This window comes from Talpa europaea, assembly GCF_964194135.1.
Source record: "Talpa europaea genome assembly, chromosome: 16".
In the NCBI taxonomy this organism is placed as follows: Eukaryota; Metazoa; Chordata; class Mammalia; order Eulipotyphla; family Talpidae; genus Talpa; species Talpa europaea.
This window is the reverse complement of record NC_140084.1, coordinates 12,427,237-12,454,633: the sequence shown is the minus strand read 5'-3', so window position 1 is coordinate 12,454,633 and position 27,397 is coordinate 12,427,237. Positions and strand designations below refer to the sequence as shown.

The following is a 27,397-nucleotide window of genomic DNA, read 5'->3' as shown; positions in this document are numbered from 1 at the left end:
TGCTTCTCAACCTCCATGGTAACCGATTAATTTGGTGTTTGGGGGTGGCTGTTTTTTTGGTTTTGGAATTTGGGTTTTTGTTGTTGTTTTTTTTTTTTTGAGTCATTATAGCTCTAGGACAGAAACAGAAGGTTCTAACCATTGTGGCTATTGCCTGTCATAAAACTCAAATTCCTCCCTTTGACCAGTGGGAGCTGTCTAGTTGGCTCTGGGATGTTTGACATGGCCACACGGGTTCCAAGCTTCCTTGCTATCTGATCTCACAAGATGCCCCAGACCCTGATCAGCTATTTCTCTGAAATGCCCTGGATTCTTTCAGTGGAAAAAGAATTTCAAGCTCACAGTCTGGGTGTATGGGATGCTCATGATTTGTGAAGTGGAGAATGTTTCTAGACCTTTCCAGTGGACAGTACAAAGAACTATTTTACGACAAATAATTCTCTGATAAGATATGCCCTAGGTTCATAGAGATATGAATTTGAACCCCACTTCAAATTCAAGGCCAAAGGGTGTTTGCTTAACTGTGAATAGGGTACCCTGACATGTTTTAAATTCTACACTAAGGATTCTTATTCTTTAACACAGAGGGAACAATGGACCTAGAATATCCCATCATTATGTATTTGCTTTATCCCTTGTTATACACTACAGATGCAGAGAATACTAACATTATCATCACCAGTGTAATTATTGAAGTCAGCTAAATGTTTCTGCTCTTCCATGAGAGTTATATTATCTCCATAGAACCCTTGTTCTCTATCTCATAGCCTGTTGAGTGCAGGGGTCCATCACCATGGATCGGAGGAGGCCCTAGTCTTGTCCGTGTCTCTGTAGCCAATTGGATCCCAAAAGCTCATCCTCTGGTCTGTTTCTCAGTAAACGTTCCTGGCAACAACAGGAATCGAACTGGCAAATTGTGACCATCCAACATTGATAGCTTTACCTAGAAGAAATAACTTCCAGTCCTCTGCCCTTTTCTCAATGCGGTTTTTCTTTGTTGTTGTTGAGTTTAGTTCTTTTTTTTTTTAAAGATTTATTTATGCATACAAGAAACAGGGTATAGGCCAGAGGTGCAGGGGTTGAGAGGATTCACCAGAGACAGAGTGGGGAGCAGAACAGGCAGATCTACTGAAATACACTGCTGAGGGGAGCAGTGGGCGAGTCAGGAGAGGTCTGCTGCGCCATGTGGGTAGCTCCCTGGCTGGGGATCAAACTCATGTGCAGTGGCTGCGGATAGCTTCATAGTGCCTAGTCTTAACCCCTTGCACTACCAGGGAGGTCCCTGCACACCAATCTTATTAAATTTCTTTCAAACTACGATTTGCTGTCTTGGTGCTCACAATTGGCCAAAACCCTTTAGAGCATGCAAGTGTAGGGGTACTGGTGTAGCACTTAATCTCATGGTAACGTGAATTTGGGGGTGCCGTTCATCAGCCCACTGAGACCTACATCCCTCCAGTAAGGACACACACTCCAGCTGCAGGGAATAGGAGCCGCTCAGGGCCCTCAGCACGGGCCTCTCTGGAATGGCCTCAGCTGAAGAGAATCCCCTAGACCAAGGCCGCGCCTCCTCTCTGGGAGGCCCACACCCTTGATTGGTCAGTGGGGTTAAAGGCCCATCTGCTCACCAAAGCTGATCTTCTGGAGCCCAATTTCTGACTATGCCCCCTGTGCCCCTCCTTCCCTTCAGGGTGTGGGAGCCAAGAGCTCCCCCATGCACTCCCTGCTGCTCATCTTCACGTGGAGGCTGCTTCCCGGGACTAGAGGCTGCCTTGGCACCAGAACTGGGCCCCAGAAAGCAGGCGCTGGACAGAGTTCTGGATTGTGAGGACCCTTCACCATGGGGGGAGGTACCATCACAAGGTGAGAGTGAAGGTGGTGAGACGCTACCTGACGACCGGTGACATCTGGTTGGAAGAGAATTCATTAGTGGGTGTCCTATGTAGGGGTATGAGTGATATATTGGGGGGAGGTGGCTGTGGGAGGGCAGGCAGAAATGGCTGTGCTCTTTGTCACAGAGAGTTCCCTGCTCCATGTGGGCTCACCTCAGGGGTGATTGGGAGGGCGATGGGCTGGTGTCAAAAGCAACTGCCTGATGTCAACACACTGGAGCAAATGCAAGCTGTGACCTGGTCCCCTGGGCCTCACCGTGGAGGGGCAGCTCTCCCTCCCCTACTTGCAGCCCCAGCCCTCCAGGCTCCATCACAGGAGGGCACTTTCACAACAGGCCCAGAAACAGTGCCTTCAGGCTGTCCATTTCTATGATGGAAAAATCTCTGAGTAAACAGAAATATAAAAAGCTTGACTCCCTGCTTGGAATGGGGAAAAGAGAAAAAACACAAATGTCACTATTTATAACTTCCCTGCCTGGAAATAGGGGTCTCCTAATGTTCAAAGCTGGCCAACACTCAACCCGTCACCCCTGGGGGCCCAATCAGTCTGTGAACATGACCTAAAACTCCAGAACCAAGTGGCACACAGCTGCTGGCCCTGCACTCTCCCCTGAAATATGCCTGTCAGTCTCCCTCAAAGAGGGGGGACTATGTGTTATAATGGACAGTTCCCCAAAAGCCTGTTGTCTGCTGAGAGTATGTCCTGTGGGCTAAGGAGAAGTAACTAATATAAAACTTTACTTACATTCAAAGGCCAACAAACTGTCAAATCAATGGTGTTATTCTAGAGTAGTAATTTGAACCAAAAGTTTCACAATTAATTCCACACGGGACAAGGTAAATACAGGTCATTGTTCATCTCCAACAGTTTGCAAACAGCCAGAAAATATAGTCTGAGAAATTATATAACTTATATAGTTGCATAAAAATGCCTATACTGATGGAAAATACACAAAATTAATACAAAAAACAGTTTTTATTAACTTTTGATAAAATATATCAATTTTTTAAATACACTAATTTTAGCTGCTAAAAATACTTTCAAAGCTGGAATTAACAAAAATGTAAAGTCTAATGTTCTGTATACACAGATGATGTGATGTGGGTCTTGTGGATAGTAATTAATGAAAAAAAAATCTAGAAGCAGCTAAATTAAGCATCAAAGCTTTAAAAATATCCAGATTTTGTGATCCCATCATTGTGCTGCAGCAATTCATTCTGAGTCATCAGCAGAAACTCGCAGCAGGTGTCCTGACAGGCTGCTCCAGCCCTGGACCAGGAGGCCCAGCTCTACCTGCCCGAGCCTCAAGAAGAGGGAGCTGCTTCCCTGGAGCAGAATCCAAATTGGGGGCCCCCTGGGCAGGACTGCACCCCCAGGGCAGCCTCAGGGCCCCTCCTGGCTCTGCCCACTTCACACCCACATACTGGCTGCTCCCCATGCCCCCAGATGGCCCAGGCCCCCAGGATCCCGTCTGGGCTCCAGCCAGATGGAGAGAGGACAGAGGGCAGCATGGCTGGGCCTGTGGCTCTGTGAGAGCAGCCCCAGAGGGGCCCAAAGCACATTCCAGCTGCTTCTCTGTCTGTCCTCCCTGGGGCTTCCAGCTCCAGCCAGCGTGTCCACGTCAGCTCCTCCCTAGTACTGACACCAGGGAGGAGACACTCTCTATCCATGACCACTGTCCTTCCTCACTGACCAGCGCTGCCCTCTGGCCCCCCAAGCAGGAGCTTGTTCCTGACAAGGCCTGAGAGGGGCTCCCTGTGTCCATGAGGCCCTCTCACGAGGAAGGCACCATGGGGGCCTGTTCACTCACAGTCCTCTGAGCTGCCAGAGCAGGGCGTGACTTTCATAGACCTGGAAAGAGGCTCACAGCACAACGTCAAGTAAGAAACAAAACAGTGAACAAACATACTACAATCTGTTTGTTTAAAAATATAGAATTTGTATGCCTCAATTAGAAACGTGCTTATAACTGCTACAATAGGGCATTGGCATTTGTAGGGATTTTTTGCCCTCCCACCAATAGCTTCTATGACCTGCACCTGTGGGTTTGCAAGCCTGTGATTGTGGAGACCTGGCTCAGAGACCGCGGGCATACGCATATGTCAGTGGGGACACCTGTGCTAAGAGGCCAGGAGATGTAAGGCCTCACTCCAAGATCACAAGACAGGAGGAGGCCAGAGGAAAGTCAAGAAAGAAAACTGGTCTTTTCCTTGATTCAGCATTAAAGGTCTGAAAAATCTACCAAAGACTCCAAAATTATCTTTTTATCTGCAAGATCCAAAAATGAACCTGCCCAAACTTGGATGGTTGCAAAAGAGCATATCAGGGCAAATGGCATTGGTGTGGGGCATAGTTAGTAACCTTAATTTTTCCTGTATTTTGTAGATTTCCTGTAATGAATCCACATCATCTTTATAATAGAAGAAACTTGCTAGTTTAAAAACTACACGATTCACACGTTCACTCCTGTGCTGATTGCGGCACTAATGGCAATAGCCACGTTATGGAATCAACCGAGTTCCCAGACACGTAAGTGGATTAGGAGGCTGTGGTGTGTAGACACATGGACACCAACTTGGACAGAGCATAAAGGGACAGGCCTGGCCCTCCAGCCTGTCCAATGGCGCCAATCTCCCCATATCATCAATGTCCCACCCCAGAAGCTCCTCCCGGGGTGACTGTCCTGAGCCCGGGAGCCGCCTGCTCCCTCTGACCTGCTTCTCCCAGGTAAGCACAGGCCAAAGCCTTGGGAAAAGATTCAGTTCTCCCACAGGGCCTCTCACCAGGGAGCCCCGACAGTGACTGCAGCGGGCAGCCCCTCCAGCTTGGGGGACCTGTCACGTGATGTTCTTACTTGGTGAGTGTCTCTCTCACTGATCTGCAACCCAAGGGCAGGGATGCCCTGTGCGTGTGGGTGTCTGAGATCTAGAGGGACCTGACCTGGGAAAAGAGGATTCTGCTCCAGGAGACTGAGGTCCTATGGCCCCACCTAGGGCAGGTGCCATCCTGGCACATCCCTCCTCCTGGCCTTCCTGTGCTTTCCTCTGTGTTCCCTGACTCAGTAGCTTTCTGTGTCCTCAATGGACGTCTATGGTTTGAAACCAAAGCATCATGGGAAAACAAACTAAGTTTTTAAAATGGCTAGTTAATTAAATTATGAATTTTCAAGAAATAGGAATTCAGTTGAGCCCATGGAGAGAGACTTTCTTGCCCTTATATGCTCTGAAGCTGCCCCTCCCAGTCAGTTCTCAGGCCAATGCCAAGAGGAAGCTGAGCCTTTTCCTTGCCTCGGGAATTTTCTATGTCTTGGGGAGTTTTACTGAGTGAAACAAGTAGCAAAAGTCCTTGGCTCTGGGGTCTATGTTGAAATTGAGTCCTGGGTGCTTAGTTCTGGGTGCCCCAGAACACCTGGGTGAGGCTCCCTTGTAGATGAGTCTTTGCTGAGTACCTGCCGCCCCCATGATGGACCCAGGGCCTCCAGGGCCTACAGCTGGATTCCTCACGCCAGGAGTAACTGATGCTAATCAGAACCAGTGTCAGGCGGCTGCCCTTTTCCCAGGGACTGTAGTGTCCCAGGCTGAGCCAGGTCAGGATAGGTTTGTGGTCCCTTATCAACTAGATCCTTAGATGACAACCCAGGAAAGGTGACACTTAGGGATTTTGGAGACAGCATGGGTGGTGCTTGAGTCTCCCAAAGGTATGTAAAAGGGACCCCAGAGCAGGCAGCCCCACACCTCCCGGTCTGCAGCACCATGGCCTTCCTCTGGCTTCTCTCCTGCTTCACCCTCATTGAGGCTGCCTTTGGTGAGTCTGTGGCTCGGGGGTATTCACACATGAAAGATTCTGGAAGAAAGGCCCTGAGCCCCCACTGGCTCATCACCAGGTCCCATCAGTGCTTGCCTCCCCGGTGAGGTCCAGGGGGCAATGCAAGGGGAGAGCTGAGTCCCTGCCCTGCACCCTGGCCTCAAACCCAGACAGTTACCCAGAACTTGCAGGGAGGAGAGGAGCCCTCTAGAACTTTCTGAGGCCTCACACCTTGTGCCAGGTGTGCAAAATAACTACTTGGGCCCAAGGAGGACCAACCCACAAAAGATGGGTGTGTGGCTATGGGCACAGGAAGGGTGGGTTGCAGAAACCCCCCACGTCTCCACTAGAGATCTGTTCAGTTCCAGATAGAGTTAAGCTGTATCTTTGCTATTAAAAAAATAAGAAAGAATGAAAATGTAAAAATAATGCAAAACCAATGTATTTAACCTGTTAAATGAGCAAATGTTGCCTTGCCCTATTTGCTTCAGGGATTTCTCTGACACCCATACTGGGCCCAGCAGCTCCCTGCTCCCCCTCTCCTGGGAAGGGGCCTCTGCTGAGCCCCTGCCTGTCACTTCTGTGCAGCTTCACACACTCACTCCCTGTTTATAACCAGAACCAGGGCTCAGTGGGGGAAGCTCCTCCCTGTATTTCCTGCCCGTCCCTGTCACACCTGCTGGCCCCACTCCTGTGAGATTTCAGCTCCTCCAGAACAGGGGACCCGACCCCCCACTCCATTGCTATGAAGCCTCTGCAGGGTGAGCCCCTCACAGCTACTGCTAGTGGCTTTTCTGTTATAAGAAAAGATGATGAGGAGACGACATGTTTGGAGACACCAGCCTGAGGGAGTGGCTGGGCCATGTCCCTGTCCCCAGGGGCAGGGGCAGGTACTGCCTGGAGCAAGGCCTGGGGCTCCCTGGGGACAGCCTGGCTGGTGGGAGCAGCTGGGCCTGCCCCCCCCCTTTCTTCCTGTGGCCAAGTTCTCACACCCCTGGGAGCTGCTGAGGATCCTGTGTCCTGACCCAGCAAATGTGTCTGCACATGTCAAGGGCCCTGCGTGTCCTCCTTGTTCTGGACAATCTCCTTGTTTTCTGCTTCTTCCATGTGTCTTTTTATGGTGGAATCAAAGTCCTATTTTATTAAGGAATTAATAATCTTCAATGTAATGCAATGAATATTTCCTGAAAGCTCCAGAATGGAGAGTCCAAAATGTAAACGAGTCCTGGCACAGTCTGGCAGCAGGTCCCAGGACAGATCCCGTCTCTGGTTATAATTCCACATTCCTTGCCCCGACAGACTCTCCGGTGAGCATTGCCTGTGAGGGGAGCAGCGTTTGCTCCCAATGTCACTGGGGAAAGTGAACCTGGGAGAGTGACAGGGGGTGAGGTCTCCATCCAGCAAGAGGAGACAGGCCTGATTCCTCAGCCCCTTGAAGCTCCTCTGGGCAGGCAGAGGGGGGTGGAGCCGCCTCACACGTCCATGCCCATGGAGGGATGACTAGTCACAACAGGGTGTGTGGGGGGGGCATCCTCCAACCTACAGATTGGGGTTCCAGGGAAGTCTTCTATATGGGTAATGTGGCAGTGGGGGGGGGGCTTGCAAGCTGAGGTAGAAACCAAGTTCTGCAACACATGGGACCTCAGGACATTTACTCTCCCTCTTGCCCCCCCCCCCATAGGTTGTGGGGTCCCAGCCACTCACCGTGTAAGGAGCAACAAAGCCAGGATCATCAATGGGGTGGATTCTCTCCCTGGATCCTGTCCCTGGCATGTGGCTGTGATGGTGAGTAGGACTGTGCACTTAAGTGGGGGTCACACCAGGGTCTAATACCAGAAGGAGGGAAGGGGGAGAGGATACGGCCCAAATGCTGGCGGTGTCCGGCCAGCGTGACCGCCCTCTTCCTCCAGAACACAGATGGCGACCTGGTGTGTAGCGGCGCGCTCATCTCGCCCGTCTGGGTGATCTCCGCCGCCCACTGCAATATCACGTGAGTCCCCTCAAAGGCCAGGGTCTGGGGAGGCCAGCGGGCACATTCCCCTCCTCACTCGCCTGCTCCCTAGGAATGACCACCTGATTGGGATTGGAATAGCTGCTCGACACTCAAAAAATAACCAGGCTAACAGGATCGCACAGGTGAGCGAGGCCCTGTGAACAGGCCGGGAGACTGGGCTGAGGGGCTGGGTCAGGGGAAAGAGGACAAGAACCTTCAGCTTGAGAGACAGGAGCTCAGCAGACAGGCCTCAGATGCTGCCTCTGGGCTCCCCTGAATGGGACCTTCAGGGCTACCAGGAGGGCATCTGTACTGGCCTCTGCTGGACCCCAAGGGCTCACTGCCTTCTTCCAACTTCACCCACAGGTTTTCAACCACCCTGATTATCACAGTGGACGGGTGGCCAAGGACATCGCCCTTGTGAAAATGGCCACACCCGTTCGTTTCTCTAAGAACGTGTCCACCGTGTGCCTGCCCCAAACTGGGGAGGTCTTCCCTGCGCAGTCGCTGTGTCTCACCAGCGGCTGGGGCTTCGCGAGTTACAATGGTGAGTGACCATGGCCTTGCTCCCAAGAAGGCGGTCTGGAGTCAGGCTGACTCAGCAGCAGGTGATCCGTAGGATGCCTCTTTGTGGATTCTTCAAAATTCAAAGAAGTCGTGAATCTGTCTCTCCTATATACGACTCTCTTAATGCAACCCCAATCAGTCGTTTAGGAGCCGAGGCTAATGATGTCCATGAACAGTTTCTGAAGACACGGCTCAGTCCCAGTGGCCCTGCCCACTCACCACCTGCCTGCATCCTGTCCACAGCACTCCCTCCAGACTGGACATCCCCGATTCCTGCGGCGGGAGACTGAGCTGAGGGGCTGGGGCAGGGGATAGGGGACAAGAACCTTCAGCTTGAGAGACAGGAGCTTAGCAGACAGGCCTCAGATTCTCCCTCTGGGCTCCCCTGAATGGGACCTTCAGTGGCTACCAGGAGGGCATAGCCACCTTTCAGATGTGCCAGGGAGCCAGGGGTCCAAGGTGGTATTTGGGCCCTGCTGGGCTTGGGAAACTTGGGGGCTATATGTCCTGGGGCTGGCTCTGCTTCATGGTCTCCTCCAGGATCCTGAGTCCTTCTGCCCAGGCCAGGGCTACCCAGCTGGTCCTTCCATAGGGCAGAAGCCACCAGGAAGGGGTAGGGGTCAGAGAGCTCCCTGTCACCCCCAGAATGGGGTCTGCAGCTAGAAAGATGTCAGTCTCCTTTCCTAAGGGAAAATCTGCCCCTGTGCCCGCAACATAGGGTGGCAGGGCCCAGGCAGGGCTTACGGCATCTCCTGTGCTGGCAGCAAAGTCAGCTCCCCTTGGAGTAGAATCACAAGGCCTGTGTCCACAGTTACTTCGAGGTCTGCAGGAGGTGCAGGCTCATGACCCAGCACTTGATGCTGAAGCAGGTGGATGGTCCAGTGTGGGCAGCACAAGAGGCATTGCCACCTCCACCCAGGAGGAGTGAGGGGGATGTGGGGCTCTGACCTGCTCATGGCCCTATGTCCTTCTAGCCACAGATATACCTCACAAGCTGCAGCAGTCCTACATGACCCTCATGCCCAATGACCAGTGCAAGAAATACTGGGGCACAACAGTCCCTAGAAACATTATCTGTGCCGGATCTCTAGGCGTCACCATCTCCAAGGTAAGGCCCAGCTCTGCCCCAGCCCCTCACTATGTGTCCACTCTCCTGACCTGCCAGGGCCACTCTTTGCCCATGATCCCCTCACTCTCAGCCCTTGCCCAGTGTCAGGGAAGACAAGACCACCTAACAGATGCCCATGGGGAATGTCTCTGGCGGGGGTCCAGCCACTCCCAGGGGGCACATCTCTCACATGACTATGAGCCTGGAGTTCAGCCTGTTGACACTCCTGGTCCCAAGCCTGCTGGAGCAGGTGGCTGAGCTGAGGTGATTCTGGACTAGACCGAAGTTTCTAGTGCTCACTTCTGAGCCCAGCTGTGATGACTCAGCATACCTGAGTCAGATCAGGGCACACAGGGTCCTGGCACCCAGATCAGGATCACAGAGGGATTCTTTCTCCCCCACAGGGTGACTCTGGCAACCCCCTTGTGTGCTTGAGTAATAATACCTGGACCCTAGTGGGCTTAATGTCCAAGGTCAGCGAAGTTAACTCCAGCTATAAGCCATTCTTCAGCCCCCGCATCACTTTTCTCCTGCCCTGGATTAAGAAGATTGTGCTGAGAAACTGAACACTGATCCCCCCTCTGCAGCGCCCTTTATGCCCAATAAAATCCTCTGTACTGAAGCCCTGACTGCTTGTGTGTCTGTGACCTGGGGGAGGTGGCTGCAGTGTCCCTGTCACCCACCAGGGGGCGGCGTGACCCTCCCTTTCCAGGCTGCAGAGCCCCAGCAGCCCCTGTTTCTCAGAGCTGAAGGCTCTGCCTCTGGTCCTCACCTGTTGCGGCCTCATTTCTCAGCCTGGTTTCTACCTCTTTGGAAGATGGGATGACCCAAGGAGCTTGGTGGAAGGCAGGAGTGCTCCCGGCAAGGTGGGCACTGGGACAAAGAGGGCACCCTGAGAGGTTGTCCCTCCCTGTATGCTCCAGCACCTCCCTCTGGCTTGAGCCCCCTGCACACCTGTAGAGTAGAAGAGTTAATCAGATTTTTTACTCCACTAGCCTCTGTGGCTATCATCTGCGGCCTTGATTGTGTCAATGCAGAGGGCGATTGGGAGTGTGGACACAGGGCACGCATGCCTACTTGTGGACACCAGGATGCGGGCATGCGTCTGTGCACACCTGAGCCTAGATGGGGGATAAAAGCAGTGACAGCGGGGACAGAGAAGGTGAGACCCTAAGACAAGGCGAGGGAGAACAACAGAGAGAGGACAGAGAAAGAATGGAGAGGTTCATGGAGGGCTGCCTGCCTCCCAGCGCCCACTGCCCGGCCTGTACTGAAACAGGGCTGCTCTGCCCAAGTCGGGCCTGGTTAGAAGGGATGGGGGACAGGCCATACATTCACCCCGACACAACCATGTGAGGACACAGACTGAATCCAGAGGGATACATTTTCAGACCCCCAGTGAATACTGGAGCCCCAAATAGTACTGAACCTCCAATAAGAGGGACCTGTATACATCCCAAGGAAGATGGGGGGCCTAACAGCTGGTGGGCAGGACCAGGTGAGTGGGCTGGAGGCTGCAGGTGGATGGAGAGTGGAACAGGACAGTGGACTGAGGATTTAGGAGCAGCACCGGAATGGCCCCTAGAAGCAGGCAGAGTAGGGGGCTCCCCCAGAGAGGGAGAAAGGCAGAGCCCACGCAGGATCCACTAGAAGGGTGATGGGGCTCAGGTGGGCATGGATGAGCCAGCCCTGTGGGAGGCAGTAGGCCCCCAGGGGCTGAGCCAGGGGCCCCTCAAAGATGCCCCATCCCCCAGGGCAGGAGGGAGACTGAGCAAGTGGGGGCTCCTCTCCTAAGGCAGGGGTGGGGTGGGATGGAGCACTGTGCTGCATGCCAGGTGGGCACAGATACCAGAAAGAGGGGCAGGGCCTGCAGAGTGAGACTAGGTTCCTGGGGCCTGACAGCCCTGGGGCAGAATAGAGGTGCCTCACAGGGACCCTAGTCTGTGCACTGAATACAAGGAAATGGAGGTCGCAAACCAGTACTATTGGTGCCTCAATAAACAACCTGGCATTCTGTGTACCCCACATGGGAATCAGGCCCCCTTGGCCCATAATTGAGTTCATGTGCCTGCCTTCTTGCAGCCACGCCCAATTGAATTGCTTTCAGTTAGAAACTCATTCCCCTCCATGGGAGGCACCTGCTGACAGGACCCTCTGCAAATTGATCATTGGCTTCCGGGGCAGGAGCTGGTCCCTCAGCACCCACAAAGCAGAGCACTTACCCCGGGCAGGGGTTCTCAAGCTGGGATCCTCAACCCCTGAAGAAACAGCCACTTCTTAGCAAGGTAAATTATCCTCCTCACCCCACACCTGACTCAGACACTAGGAAAGTGAGGCCCAGCGCGGTTTGAAAGCAGCTTCTGGGCAATTCAGATGCCACTCAGGGTAAGAGCCCATGAGCTGGAGTGAGAACACAGTGGCCTCTCAGGAGGAGCAGGCCCAGCCTCCCTGGGTGGGTGGACACTGAGGGGCCAGAAGGAGACGCGTTGTTTCATCTGTAGCCACGAGGGGGCAGTGTGAACCCAAAAAGCTTCTCTCAGGTCAGGGACAGCTGGGGTGAGTCTCTTGAGTCCTTCAGGAACCTGCTGGCAGGTGGACAAGGAGCACAGCCTTGGAACATGCTGGACAACAGGGCAGTGTTAGTTTAGGCTTTAGGTTGGTAGGAACAGTTTACATTCTTGCCCCCAATCCCACACATTCCTGTACCCAGTCCACACAAAGTCTGATTTGTCTTTTGAAGAAATTTCTCGAGTTTTTTATTTCATGGATTTCTACTCTAAACTTTAATAGATCTGTCTTTACTCTCTGATGTTTCCTGGATCATATTTATACCTTTCTAAGCTAGAAAAATTTGGCCACTGATTTCATACTTTTGCCCATAAAGCAATGATGTATATCAATCCTTCCTGAGTTAGCAGCTCTCCACTCATTTTGATCAGCAGGATTTTTTAAAAAATATTTATTTAATCATGCATACAAAAGCTGGGGTACAGGCCAGAGGTGCGGGGAGGGGGGGGTGAGAGGATTCACCAGAGACAGAGTGGGGAGCAGAACATACAGACTGACTGAAAAACACTGCTGAGGGGCGCAGCAGGCGAGCCAGGAGAGGTCTGCTGCACCATCTGGGTAGCTCCCTGGCCAGCTGGGGATCGAGCTTGCGCTGCAGAGGCTGCGGACAGCTTTTCACAGCGCTGTGCTTAACCCCCTGTGCCACCAGGGAGGCCCTAACCAGCAGGATTTTAAAGTCCTTCACTTTAATGTGCTTTCTCATTTCTACTTGTCTACAGCTTATTTAGAGCTTCTTGTTTAATTCCAAAATATTTGATTCTCTAGGTTCTTGTTTCATGGAAGTCTTAGCTGGGGTTCTCACCCGTGCCTCCCATGAGTATCCCTTCCCATCCCCCCAGACACCCCCTTTCAGAACCAGTGCTGTGCCTGGACCAGCCCTTGAGGTACTTGTGAGGATTTAAGTCACCCCCAGCAAGAACCTTCAGGAAACTACAAACAGCAAGTTTATTCCTCACAGACCCTGAGGGGACAGAATAGGCCTGGGGCCACACAGGTGTTAGCTGGGAGCCCCTAAGGCTCCGCTTTATTGGGGTTGAGGGTGGTGTTAGATTTTTGGAATTCATTCTTTCTTAGTGAATTTAAAGCATAAGCTTGGGAATAGAATAAATTTAAAAGAAGGAAAATAAGTGGACCAAAGGAGTTTATCCAAAAGCCTTAAGATCTGGAATATAAAAGGACTTGGAAGGTAGGGGCTGGGTCTCATCTAGTCCCGCGACAGGAGTGTGATTATTCCCCACAACTGTCTGTGCAGCACATGCCTGGACAATCAGCTGAAACCAGGCCCTTGGCTGAATTAAAATACCCAATGTCGGGGCGTCCCCTGCCGTCCCCTGAGACACAGGGCCCCGTCATGGTGGGGCCTCCACAACCTGGGAGCAGGTTGGGTCCATCAGGGGCAGGTCCTGACCAGCAGTGCCCATCTCAGTGGGGTGAGAGCAGCCCATCCCATAATAATACAGAGCAGCAGCCTCATCCAGGCTGTAAGCATCGCCCCAACTGAAGGCTCCAGGCCTGGAGGTAGATGAGCGATGGAGAGACCAGGGCGTGTATTCTAACAAGTGGGTCCCGTAGTGGCTGCTTCTCCCTCTGGGGTGCAGGGAGGTCGGTGTTGTGTGGACCTGTCTGTCCTGGGTGTCATCTCTGGGGAGGAGGCCGGGGCACGTGCTGCAGTGAACTCCTGGGGGGACCCTGTCATCTGACATGGTCTCCACCCCAGTGAGGAGTGGGGTTCAAAGGTGGGTGAGTCCCTTGATAATGCCTCCTCCCTCAGGTGCGCCCTCCCTTGTCACTATCTAGTAGGAACCCTGACACAGGTGAGGTGTACGCCCTCATAGAGCTGGGTGTTGGGGGCGACCCCAGGACTGGTTGCTTTGGTGTTTCTGCTGCTGGTGGAACAAAGTGTTGAGAGTCTCTGGGTGCTCAGGGCTCAGGGGCACCTCAGGCGCCACAGGCCCCTGCAAGCACCTATATCCTGGGCCCCTGTGCAGCCTGGGCTGAGGGGTGTCTCAGGGAGGCTAATGAGCATCCTGGCACCCACCTGTGCGGGCAGAGGACACGTGTGGGAGCATAGTCCCGGTGCCAGGTGGGTTTGTGTTGGGCAGGTACATGCCAGCCGGTGGCAATATTTGCAGGACAGAAAAGGGCGAGGGGGCCACTTGGACGGGCTTCCTGAGGGTACTGCCTGTTAGGGGATCAACCCCTTTGTCTTGCAGGCCTGAGCCCTTCCCACAGCGCTGTGGAACCTTCCCTGCTGCCTCGTGGTGCAGCTGCGCTGTGCTGTCCAGACTGTCTGCGGGTGGTATTAGGAGGCGCTCCCTCCTCAGCCCCACAGTTGCACAGGCTGCACCTGACACAGGAGCCCAGCAGAAGAAGAAGAAGGTCCCTGTGCACATGGCCTAGAAGGACCCACTTCTGGTCAGGGCAGAGCAGCTGCAGAGTCTCTACAAAGGGGCAAACCTCCAAGAGGGAAAATAGAACAAGGAAGGCTGAGTTTAGAGACAGAATCAAGCAGGGTCCGGTTTACACAGGGACCTGCTTGGGGATAAGGCTGAAGGCCCTGCCCCTCCAGACCACTGGGGAATCTTGCTTTTAGGAACATAATTGAGCAAAACGTCCTCTTGGATCTTGTCTCTTATCAGCCTCCCCTTAGGCATGACCCTGCCTCCCTGCTGACCTGCTCTGAGCTCTCTCCCCAAGCTATTTTCTCTGAATATGACTAAAAGGACTTGGTCCACAGTCAGTTTCTCCTGCTTGGACACCTACAGGGTGCCACTGGCTGGTTGCAGGGGGATGATTTCTACTTCCTGCTATGTGGTTCCCCAGGGTAGAGGAGAGGACCTGGAGGGGAAGGTCCCTGTTGGGGTTATTTATGTCTTCAGATGCTTTTGTAATAATATGAAGGCTGTCAGAGAGACAACAGGCATTTCCCCGCCCCCAGCACCTGGTGGTGGACAGCAGCTCTGGGTCAGGATCACTTTCTCCTCAGGGCTCAAGGTGGCTGCTGGAGGTCAGCCAAGGTGTTTCCATAGCTGCTGCCAAAAGCCAGGAAGGGGGACTATACCCTCTGCCCTCACGGGCTTTGATGGTCCGAGTGTGCCCCTGAGGGCTGGCGTGGGTGGCCTGCATGGGGTCCTCTCTGTGTGGAGGACAGGCGGCAGTGGCTGTGCTCTTGTCACAGAGATGAATGTTGCCTGACAGGACAGGGTCTGGTTGGAGGAGGGGGGTGGCTGGGGCAAAAAAGAATTGCCTCAAGTAAAAGCTGATTGGCAAATCTGTAGGCTTAGATCTCAATTCCTGAGCCTCCCCCCTCCTCACAGCCTGCAGGCTCCACCGCAGGAGGCACTTTCACAACAGGCCCAGAGCCAGTGCATTCAGGCTGCCTGTTGTTGTTCTGGAAAATTCCCTGAGTCCATGAAACACAAAACTCTTGGTTCCCTGTTTTGAATGGGGGAAGGGAAACACAATGTCACTATTTCAGAGACTTTCATTGCCTGAGAATAGGGATCCCTAATACTCAAAGTGGGGTGATACTGAGCCAGACAGCCCTGGGTATCCACTCAGGTTGAGAAAATCTGACACACAGCTCCTGGCCCCACACTCTTGGTCCTCTGAAATGTGGCAACCTCAACCTTCCCTACAGATTGGCGTCAGAGCCCCAGGACCCTGGGGCCTGATCAGAGAATGTCCCCTACTCCCACCCAAACCCCTTGCTGAGAAAAGGTAACAAAAAACAAAATCAAATTTATAGCTCAAAGGCTGAAAAAACTCTAAAGCTGCTGTAGTTCAAATCACTGGGTTTACTTTTTTTCTAGGACAATAACTTAAGGGAAAAGCAACACAATTCCATGTGGAACAAAGTAGGGGTTGGTGACTATCTCTTTTTTTTTTTTTAAAGATTTATTTATTTATTTATACAAGCACTGAGTACAGTCAGAAGCGCAGGAGGGTGAGAGAATTCACCAGAGCCAGAAAGAAAAGCAGAACAGGAAGAATGACGAAGTACACTGCTGAGGGGAGCAGCGGGCGGCAGCAGAGGTCTGCGCGCCATGTGGGACCCTCGCCCGGTGACTGGGGATCAAACCGGCGGCACTGCAGAGGCTGCGAGCAGCTTTGCAACCCAGAGCTCAACGGCTGCAGCACTGGGGAGGCCCTGGTGACTATCTCTTACAGCTTTTGGGAAACAACAAAACAGCAAAGTCAGATTCCAAAATTACAAATTATTAAGAACGTTATGAGGGCCTCCCCGGTGGCGCCGCGGTTGAGCGCTGGGTTGAGAAGCTGCCCGCAGCCTCTGTGGCACCGGTTCGATCCCCCGGCTGCTCCCCGGCCACCGGAGGAGGGTCCCACATGGCGCGCAGACCTCTCCTGCCGCCCGCTGCTCCCCTCAGCAGTGTACTTCGGTCCCTCTGCCTGCTCTGCTCCCCGCTCTGGCTCTGGTGAATTCTCTCACCCTCCCGCGCTTCTGACTGTACCCAGTGCTTGTATAAACAAAAGAAAGAAAGAAAGAAAGAAAGAAAGAAAGAAAGAAAGAAAGAAAGAAAGAAAGAAAGAAAGAAAGAAAGAAAGAAAGAAAGAAAGAAAGAAAGAAAGAAAGAAAGAAAGAAAGAAAGAAAGAAAGAAAGAAAGAAAGAAAGAAAGAAAGAAAGAAAGAAAGAAAGAAAGAAAGAAAGAAAGAAAGAAAGAAAGAAAGAAAGAAAGAAAGAAAGAAAGAAAGAAAGAAACATGCCTCTATAAAAAAAAAAAAAAAAAGAACGTTATGAGTACATTAGGGTATAGGAGCTAATGGGAACAAAATGGTTTGTTAACATTTGAAGCTTAGCCACGCTGTAATCAAGAAAATGCTGCGTTTAACTACTGAACACCATTTTCAACATATGGAATTGACAAATACATAATGTGTGGTGCCCTGTTTTCACAGATGAGGTGAAGTGGCTCTTGCAGATGGTAAATTAATAAGTGGTTAAAAAGACTCAAGAAGGGTCTCCCTGGTGGCACAAGGGGTTAAGTCTCAGCACTATGCAGTTATCCACAGCCACTGCAGCTCGAGTTCGAGCCCAGGGCAGGGAGATACCCACATGGCACAGCAGACCTCTCCTGTCTCACCCACTGCTCCCCTCAGCAGTGTATTTCAGTCAGTCTGCCTGTTCTGCTCCCCACTCTCTCTGGTGAATCCTCTCACCACTCCCCAACTTCTGGCCTGCACCCCAACTCTTGCATGCATAAATAATAATCTTTAAAAAAAGAAAAGGAGTCTAGAAGCAGCTGGAAAGTAGCCATAAAAGCTTTAAAAACATCCACATGCTGTGATCCCGTCATTCTGCTGCAACAATTCATTCTAAGCCTTCAGTAGAATCTCACAACAGGTGTCCTGACAGGCTGCTCCAGCCCTGGGCCAAGAGGCCCAGCTCCACCTGCCTGAGGCCTCAAGGAGAGGCAGCTCATGCTTTCAGGGACAGAATCCAAAGTAGGGGCCGGGTGGGGCAGCAGCCTCGGGGCCCCTCGTGGCTCTGCCCTATACCTGTCACCCCCACCGCCACATAAACACTGGCTGCTCCTCCTGCCCCCAGATGGCCCAGGCCCCCAGGATCCCATCTGGGCTCCAGCCAGATAGAGAGAGGACAGAGGGCAGCGTGGCCGGGCCTGTGGCTCTGTGGGAGCAGCCCCAGAAGTGTCCAAAGCACATTCCAGCTGATTCTCTGTCCTCCCTGGGGCCTCCAGCTCCAGCCAGTGTGTCCATGTCAGCTCCTCCCTGGTGCCCATGTCACTTAGGTCAGATGCCCCTGTCCACGGCCACTATCCCTCCTCACTGACCAGCGCTGCCCTCTGGCTCCCCAAGCAGGAGTTGGGGCGCTGTCCCTGACCAGCCTGAGGCAGGCTCCCCGTATCCATGGGGCTCTCTCATAGGAAGGCTCCATGTGGGGGCTGTTCACTTACGGTCCTCTGGGCTGCCAGGGCAGGGCGTGACTTTCACAGACCTGGAAAGAGGCTCACAGCATAAGACCAAGTTTGACAGAGGACAGTAAAACCACAAAATTTTATGTGCTTTGTTTAAATATATTGATTTTACATATGTATGTAAACTCTACATGTGAAATAACAAAGTAGCTTTTCTTACTCATTTTAATTCTTTCTGTATGAAGACATCTAGATAGGCACCCTAAAAAGTTGTTTTATAAAGGGAAAAGTAGGATTTCTTTATATTTATTGTAAGAGAACCTGACTTATCTATTTTCTGTAAAAATTTTTTTTTTTGAGGTAACTTACTACACTGCATGTGAGTCGGGAATTCAGAGTCACACTTCTCCACGAGAATGTGACGTACTAAAATGTTTATTATCGTTGACATCTAAGAGTTGTTATTTCAAGTAAGGGAGGTATTGATTGAGGGCAATTTATAGCTCACTACAGCTTTCCTGAATCATAAAACATCTGTACGAAGTATTTTTTTTTTCATAATTGAAGTATTTTATTTTATGTACAGAGAGCTAGTTTCTGCTTTACGGTAGATTTCTCCACAGCCAATTCAAGGAAGATCATTTAGTCCAACTTAATGAAGCCTATGTCCTTGGCGTACTGACAGAAACACCGGCCGCACAGGTTGAGCCCATATATCCGGATCAGGCCCTGTCGGTTTGAGCAGACTCGGCAAGAGCGAGAACCCTGGCCGAATTTTCTCGGGTGACTCCAGTAGAGCTGCTGGTGACCCATCTTGCTTTCTCAGAGGCAACGAGGCAAAAAAGTGTACTAAGTATTATTTTAATGAGAGAAAAAATTCGTTAAGGAATACCTATATACTCTAAAGAAGATTAACCTATGTTTACCCTTTCTATTTCATTTTCGTTCCAGAAGAAAGGCTTGTGTTTTTGATCAGTTTTTGTGACTTCTCTTTTAAAGGGTAATATTCTTGATTTCATCTTCGTTTTGTTTTTTTTTTTAAAGATTTATTTATGCATTCAAGAGCTGGGGTACAGGCCAGAGATGCGGGGCGGGGGGGGGGGGGTGAGAGGATTCACCAGAGACAGAGTGGGGAGCAGAACAGGCAGACTGACTGAAATACACTGGGGAGAGGAGCAGTAAGAGAGTCAGGAGAGGTCTCCTGCACCATGTGTGTTGTCCCTGGCTGGCCAGGGATCGAACTCGTGCTGCAGAGGCTGTGGATTGCTTCACAGTGCAGTACTTAACACCTTTTTTGCCACCGGGGAGGCCCCTCATTTCGTTTTGATTTTTTTTTTTTTTAATTTTTTTTTTTTTAATTTTTTCTAGAGGCATGTTTATTTATTTATTTATTTGTTTGTTTTTGTTTATACATGCACTGGGTACAGTCAGAAGCGCCGGAGGGTGAGAGAATTCACCAGAGCCAGAGCGGGAGCAGAGCAGGCAGAAGGACCAAAGTACACTGCTGATGGGGAGCAGCGGGCGGCAGGAGAGGTCTGCGCGCCATGTGGGACCCTCCTCCGGTGGCCGGGGAGCAGCCGGGGATCGAACCGGCACCGCAGAGGCCGCGGGCAGCTTCGCAACCCAGCGCTCAACAGCTGCGCCACCAGGGAGGCCTTTTTTTTTTTTTAATTTTTGAGTTCACAGTTTAATCTGAATCTCTTCCGCTGAGGAAAAATTGACTGATTGTCACACATCATCATCTCTCACAGGCCCCTCCTCTGCTCTGGCACCTTCCTCTCTGCTGTGACTTCACCCTCCCTCAGCTGGCAGCTCCCCCCCACCCCCACTGAATCTCCCCTGGGGCTGTTCATCTCCATATCCCTGAGGCCCACCCTCCTCTGAGGGCTGCACTGGGGGCTCTGTGGATGACACAGGCTGGAAGCAACACCAGGACAGGGAGATGCAGAAGGGACAGGCCCACGCTTCCTGCCTACCCAGGGGCGCCAGTCTCCCCAAAACTTCACATGTCCCACCCCAGGAGCTCCTCCTGGGGTCACTGTCCTGAGTCCGGGAGCCACCTGCTCACTCTGACCTGCTTCTCCGAGGCCTTGGGAGAAGATTCAGTCCTCCCACGGGGCACGGGGTCTCTCACCACTTGATATCACTACCCACTTGATATCACTGTGACGCGGACCAGCACAGCAGTGGACGATGAGGCCGTCTCAGGGTTGAGAGATTGCGCGGGGTGGTCAGGGATTCGGCAAATAAATGACACACAGACACACTTCAAGAGAGTGAAAATCTGAGTGTAACTTTATTTGAGTCAGTGGTCAGTATATATATGTTTTTCTAAAGGCATAGGATCGGTTATCAGTGAATTAAGCCAGCTGGCTCATAGGTTTAGCTTATCATTGACAGGGCAGTGATCTATGTCCGAAGTTCCATCTGGACCTAGTCATTTTCTTAAGTAGCAGGCTAATAATTTTTCTTTTGTTCTATGTAATTATTTTTTTGTTTTAATAACTACTCACTACCACTAACTTATTTATTAATTAGCATGGGTGAATATACTTTTCACAAAGTGATATTTTTTCATTGAGATCAAAGCTAACAGGGCCTCCCCGGTGGCGCAGCGGTTGAGCGCTGGGTTGCGAAGCTGCCCGCGGCCTCTGCGGCGCCGGTTCGATCCCCGGCTGCTCCCCGGCCACCGGAGGAGGGTCCCACATGGCGCGCAGACCTCTCCTGCTGCCCGCTGCTCCCCTCAGCAGTGTACTTCGGTCCTTCTGCCTGCTCTGCTCCCCGCTCTGGCTCTGGTGAATTCTCTCGCCCTCCCGCGCTTCTGACTGTACCCAGTGCATGTATAAACAAACAAACAAAACAAAAACAAAATAAAAAATAAATAAATAAATAAATAAAACATGCCTCTATAAAAAAAAAAAAAAATCAAAGCTAACAAAGCCAAGGACACAACAGAGAAATCATAAAACTAACAATTCTATTATTACACAGAGTTTAGTAATGTTTCATTTGAGTTAGTCCAGTTATTAAATTACGTATGTTTTTTAATTAGCAATCAATGACCAGAAAAAGGAAAGATTTTGGAAAGACAGTTGTAAGCAGAATAAAGTTTGTGGGCCTTGAGAAAGCGAGATAAGGTTCCGTGTGTTGGGCATTCCTTTTTACTTTCTTTGTGGCGGCTTCTGGTGGTCGTTATCTCTTAACAGGCATCCGGCCTATCTAAGCTTTAGGGAGTTTGCTGTTCTCCCCCTGCGCCCGTGGTTCCTTGCCCACGCTGGACCTCAGGGACCATGGCAACAGCCATTAGCCCTGAAGGTCACTGCAGGGGGAGGTGCAGCAACTTTGGGGGATCATATTGTGACGTTCTTACTTAATGTTGTCTCCCTCTCTGATTGAGGGCAGGGGTGCTCTGTGCTTGTGGGTGCCCGGGATTTAGAAGGGCCTGACCTGGGGAGAGAGGGTCCTGCCCTGTTTTCCCCGGGCCTGGGGTGACCCTGCTAAGAGCCAGGCCTGCACAGGTTTCGTGGCCCCGTATCCCCCTAAATCACATACAGTGTTGTGGATGGTTGTGCTGGGAAGCTGAGGTCCCTGGGCCCTCAGGAGCCTTCCAGGCACATCCCTGCTCCTGGCCTTCCTGTTCTCTTGGCCTTTCTGTGTCCTCAATGGGTCATTTGTGGTGTAGTATCAAACCATCATTGATAAGAAACCTTATGAAATGTCTAATTCCAGAAATTGTGAATTATCACAGATAAAGACAATCCAGTTGCACCCAAGGTGATCCTTTCCCCACCTCATTTGCTCTGAAGCTGATTAGCTGTGCTGATTCTGAGGCCCATCCCAGATGGAATCATACATTTCCCTTGCCTCAGGGAATTTTCCTGAGCAGAAAATAGCAACAACCTGAAGTCCTTGGCTCTGGGGTCTATGTTGAAACTGAGTCCTGAATGCATAGTTCTGGGTGACCCAGAATCCCTGGGTGAGGTTCCCTTGAAAACAGACCTTCAGTGAGCACCTGCTGCCTCCTAGGTGCAACCTCTCCCACCCAGTACAAGTCTCGAACCAGGAGTTGCCAAGGCTGAACAGCACACCAGGGGGCCAGGCAGCTGGCACTGTGTTTTCCTAGGGGCTGGGGTTTCCCTGGCCAAGAGCCAGGGCAGGACAGTTTTGGTGGCCCCTTATCACCCCAGACCCCTGGTTTACAACAGAGAGGATGACCCTCAGGCCAGGGAAGGCCCGAGGGCCTGGGCTCCCAAGGAACTTAAAAGGGGTCCAGAGCAGGCAGCCTTACACCTCCCTGACAACAGCACCATGGCCTACCTCTGGGTTTTCTCCTGCTTCGCCGTCATCGGGGCCTCCTTTGGTGAGTTTCGGATGCTGGAGCCAGCAGGCCTGAGGCTGGGGAGGGATCTCAGAGCACCAGTGTCTCCCAGCCTGACTTACTTCGAAGGGATTGGTGATGTCTGGGGTCTAAGTTTCCTGGACAACACAGCACCCTAAGCCCCCTTAGCTGTGTCCTGGACCTCAAGCCCAGACACATAACCTGAAATTCCAGGGAGATACAGGGTCTTTCCAGGGGTTTCTGTGCCTTTACACCTCAAGCAGGCGCAGAAAGAACCTAGGCGGTGACCAAGGTCTGAGGCCTCAAGAAACTTGTCTGTGCTCAATCAGACAATCCAAGGGCCTTGTTTTCTTTTTCTTCAATACATCTTTTTATGATAGGGAATCAAATCTCACTTCATTAAATCATTAAGAAAATAAAAACTTATGCAATGAGGAGTTTCTGGAATCTCCAGAATATAGAATCCGATAATGTAAAGGGGTCTGTGACCTAGTCTGGTGATGGTCAGAGGGTGAAGCCCTGTGGATTGAGGTTTCTCTCATGCAAATCTAACCTCTTTGCCTGTATCTCCTGGGCAAGCTCTGCTGTGAGGTAGGCAGTGTTTGCTCCCCACATCTTGGAGAAATGAGCCTGGGAGAGTCAGAGGGGCCTGAGATTCCCATCAGGGAAGCGGGGGGCAGGGAAGCCTGATTCCTCAGCCTGTTTCAGCTCCTCTGGGTAGGGTGACCCTGATGGAGCTGCCTGTCCCTCTGCATCCCTGCAGGGTGACTTGGGAACAGCAGGCTATGTTTGTGGGATCCTCTAACCCAAGATTGGGATACCTGGGAAGTTTCTGGAAATAGGGGAGTATGGAAGTGGGTGCTGTGATGTCTGAACAACAAACCAGATTTCTGCAGAATGACTGAGACCTCAGCCCTCTCTCCATACCTCCTCCAGGCTGTGGGGTCCCGGCCATTCGTCCAGCTGTGTATGGCATACAGAGGATCGTAAATGGAAAGGATGCTCGTCCTGGCTCCTGGCCCTGGCAGGTGTCTTTGCAGGTGAGGAGAGTCTGCACCTAAGCAGGGTCACACTGTGGTGCAGCCCAATTGGGGGGCAGCTGACAGGTTGATATGGTGCTTCCTTGAGCGCTGACCACCCCTCTTCATCCAGGACCACAGGGGCCTCCACTTCTGTGGGGGCTCCCTGATCAACGAGAACTGGGTGATCACTGCTGCTCACTGTGGGGTCAGGTGAGTCCTAGGGAGTGTCCAAGAGTGGGGGAGGGGAGCAGGCACATCATCCTTCCTCATCACACCTGCTTCCTCTAGCACATCCCACCTGGTAGTGGCTGGAGTGTTTGACAAGAGCTCAGCTATGGAGAATGTCCAGATCCTGAGGATTGCTCAGGTACGCCAAGCTGAGGGGTTGGGGCTATAGCTGCTGGGGGCAGGGGCAGTGGGGAGAAGGCCCTTCGGCTGCAGAGACAGGAGGCAGCAGATGGGCCTCAGATGGGCCTCAGAGTCTCCCTTGGGCTCCCCTGGTCTATGTCCTCAGATTATTCACCAGGAAGACAATTGTCTCCTAAAACCTGCAGATCCCTGATGGATCCCAGGCCTCACCTCCTCCTCCTGGCCTCACCCACAGGTTTTCAGTCACCCCTGGTTCAACAGACGCAGCATGAACAACGATATCGCCCTGCTGAAGCTGGCCACGCCCGCCCGCTTCTCTGAGATCGTATCCCCTGTGTGCCTGCCCAGTGCTCAGGACACCTTCCCTGTGGGGTCCCTGTGTGTCACCACAGGCTGGGGCATTACCTATCCCAACAGTGAGTGACCTTGGCCTTGTCACCCAGGAGATGGGTCTGGGGTCAGGCTGCCTGAGTAGGTAGGAAGCAGAAGGCTCTGCTTTTTAAATTTTTGGAAATTCAAACTGTCATAAATCTGACCATCTCTCTATTATGCCCTCTTATATAAAAACCTGCCATCTGAATTGAAAAGAAGACTATTGATGTCCTTGAATGGTCAGGTTCTGAGACACAGGCCCTGCACTACTCACTCAAATGTATCCCATCCATGGCACCCCCACCTGTTCACTGCTCAGACCTGAGTGGACAGGGGTGTGACCATTGTGCAGACCTGCCTGGGGATCAGGCATCCAGGGTAGCTTCAGGCCCTAGAGTTCAGCCCAGTGTCCCCGCCCAGGGCTGGCTCTGCCTGACAATCTCTTCCTACTCAGTTCTCCTGCCCAGGCCAGGGCTACCCAGCTGGACCTTCCACTGGACAGCAGCCGCCAGGAAGGGGCAGCGGGAAGGAGCTCCCTGTCACAAGGAGTCTGCAGTCAGAGGGATGTCAGCCCCTTCCCTGGGGGAAAAAAGTTGCCCCTGAGCCCCCCACTTGTGGTCTGGCAGGGCCCAGACTGGGCAGGCAGGACTTGTGTCACCAACTGTGCATGCAGCAAAGTCAGCCTGGCCTGGGCTGGAATCACTGTGTCCACTGAGGCTTCTAAGCTATAAGGGGGTGCAGGACTCAGGTGCTTGTGTAGGAAGACAGAGACCACTGTCAGTTCTGTCCCCCCCAAGGATGGGCTAGAAGGATGAAGGTCCTGACTCCCTTCTGACTCTTATGTCCCTCCAGTGTACCAGGGCCCTAACAAGCTGCAGCAGGCCACCCTGCCCCTCCTGTCCACTGCCCAGTGCAGGTACTACTGGGGCAGCATGGTCACCAACCTCATGGTCTGTGCCGGGGCCAGCGGCATCTCCTCCTGCAAGGTACGGCTTCTCTCCTGCAGCCCCTCATTGATGCTTCGGTCAGCGGTCAGCGGTCAGGGTGGAGGACCCTCCTTGCCCTGAGCCCATTCCCCTCAAACTTGCCTAGAACCCGGGGAGCCAGGACTAGCACTTACACACGCCCAGTAGATGACTGGCTCTGGCCGTGCATGGGGTGCTGTCCATGGGGAGTTATTCTCACACCCTCCCCAGGAGCTAGATTTTTCAGCCCATTTACATTCCACATCCCCAGGCCCTGGAGCAGCTGCAAAATTCAGTTGTTCCTTTAGTTAGAAGTTTCTAGGTATTGTTGTATACACATTTTACTTCTTGGTAATACCTGTCTGAGCCAGGCGGGAGTGCACAAGGATCCCGGCACCCCTTTCAGACTGCAGACAGGTGCTTCTCCTCCCACAGGGTGACTCTGGCGGGCCCCTGGTCTGCCAGAAGAATGGAGCCTGGAACCTGGTGGGAGTCGTGTCCTTTGGCAGCAGCACCTGCTCCACCTACATGCCTGGCAGTTACAGCCGCGTCACCAAGCACATGCCCTGGATTCAGGAGATCCTGGCTAAAAACTAAGTCCTGTTTCCTCCCATCCCAACCTCTAGTGTCCCCAATAAAGCCTCTGTACAGAAGCCCTGACTGCTTGTGTGTCTGTGACCTGAGGGAGGTGGCTGCAGTGTCCCTGTCACCATCAAGGGGTGGCATGACCCTCCCTTTCCAGGCTGCAGAGCCCCAGCAGCCCCTGTTTCTCAGGGAGCTGAGGCCTTTGGGTCTGGTCCTCCCTGCTCAGGAGGCCCCTGGAGTAGAGTCCAGGACCACCTGCTGCAGCTCATTTCTCAGCCTGGTTTCTGCGCCTTTGGCAGCTGGGTTGTCCCAAGGAGATTTGTGGGGGGCAGGAGTGCTCCAGGCCAGGCCATGCAGTCCTCCGCCCAGCAGGGTGGGCCCTGGGACCAAGAGGGCCACCCAGGCAGGCTTGTCCCTCCCCACATGCTCCAGCACCTTTCTCTGCCTTGAGCCCCCTGCTTACCCCACCCCAGACCATCCATGCAGTCCCCACCCTTCCCGCCTCCCACCCAGGTCTGCACACTCACTCTGAACTTTCTAGCCCCACATACCAAGTGCCCATCACTCTGCTCTGGACTGTTTTCTCTGGGATTTGGCTGTTGAATCTGGAGGCTCCATTGACCCTGGCTCAGTCCCTTTAGGCTGCAGGTAGCACTGGGCCCCTGCACGGGAGGTGTCAGGACTCACAACTCTCCCTGACAAAGGTTACAACGTTGATGCCTGAGGCCTGGATCATCTGTTCTCTGAGCAATGGTGGGAACTTAATTTTAATGTGTTTCTGTGTGTTGCCTGGAATCCTTTCATGGAGATGACTCCGCAGTCAACAGCCCAGTGGTCCCTGGGTATAGAACGTGCAGGGAGAGGCTCAGCCTGTTTCCTTTACACATTTCCTTTATTAATTGAAGAAAATGAACTTGTTCCCTGTCATCTTCAAGGCACTGAATTAATTTTGTAGTTTTTTCTTGTTTTAAAAAAATTTTAAACTCCTGATCAAAACAAAGGACTCATCCTTATAGCATGATCCTTCGTGAAGCTGAACTCCGCCGGGTGACAGGTAGACACTGTCTATTTGGCTTTGGGACATTTGACGCGGCCACGTGGCTTCAGCATTTCCTTTCTATGTAGATTGACAAAATGTCATCCACAGAGTCAGCTATTTCTCCAAAATCCCCTGGTTTGTTTCAGTAGAAATGGAATTTCAAGCCCATACTTTGGGTGTCGGGGACACTCATAAATGGTATATTTGTTGTTTCTAGACCTTTCCAGTGGACACAGCCTAGAACTATTTAAAGATAAGAGTTCATAGTGGTATTTCTACTTCTAATTCAAGCCTGTGGGTGTTAACTGTAAATAGGGAGTTTGCCAGGTTTTCCATCCTACACCAAGCATCCTCATCTTTAGACTTGAGGGAATGATTGTCCTAGAATATCCGATAATAATTTATTTGCTTTCTCCTTTATTATACAAAACAGTTGCAGGTTAATTCCAACATTATCGATGTCCATATTATTAATGAAAGCAAGTAAAATTATTTTCCTCTCCTCATTTTAAAATAGTTTTTTCTCCTCCACACAGCGCCCTGACATGTCTGTGCTCCCTCCTGCGTCTCGCTGGCTCAGGCCCTTGGGTGTCTGAGGTCAGACCTGTCCTCGTGTCCGTGTCTCTGTGGCCCGTGGGAGCCTGACGCTCCTCCTCTGTGCGTGTCTCAGGAAAGGCCACGGGGTCTTGTCATGTTGACCACTCATAGCACTACTTTGAGAAAATATTGAAGATCTATTCTCAAATGCTTGTCAGAATCTTGCCGTGTTTGCTGTTCAGTTTTAGATTCTTAACCCTTGTCACATCTCTGATTTGCAAATATTTCTTTTGTTGTCTGTCTTAGCACTTCCTTGATAATATCAGTTCATGCCTAGAAGG

At 51.9% G+C, this 27,397-nt stretch overlaps 2 protein-coding genes across 2 annotated transcripts; one reads left to right on the top strand and one right to left on the bottom strand.

Annotated features, from left to right (window-relative positions):
- Positions 1-5,645: 5,645 nt before the first annotated feature.
- On the top strand, positions 5,646-25,492 carry LOC311185810 (chymotrypsinogen 2-like; the record flags this gene model as incomplete). The annotated part of the gene is made up of 7 exons (XM_084256628.1): positions 5,646-5,697; positions 23,104-23,207; positions 23,320-23,399; positions 23,478-23,556; positions 23,794-23,974; positions 24,783-24,916; positions 25,331-25,492. 7 exons carry the CDS (start codon positions 5,646-5,648, stop codon positions 25,490-25,492), a joined length of 792 nt encoding a protein of 263 aa, XP_084112754.1.
- On the bottom strand, positions 18,384-18,641 carry LOC311186643 (small ribosomal subunit protein uS14-like; the record flags this gene model as incomplete). Its single annotated transcript, XM_084257758.1, has 1 exon — positions 18,384-18,641. The coding sequence occupies one exon, from the start codon at positions 18,639-18,641 to the stop codon at positions 18,471-18,473; it is 171 nt and encodes a 56-aa protein (XP_084113884.1). The 3' UTR covers positions 18,384-18,470.
- Positions 25,493-27,397: the final 1,905 nt, after the last annotated feature.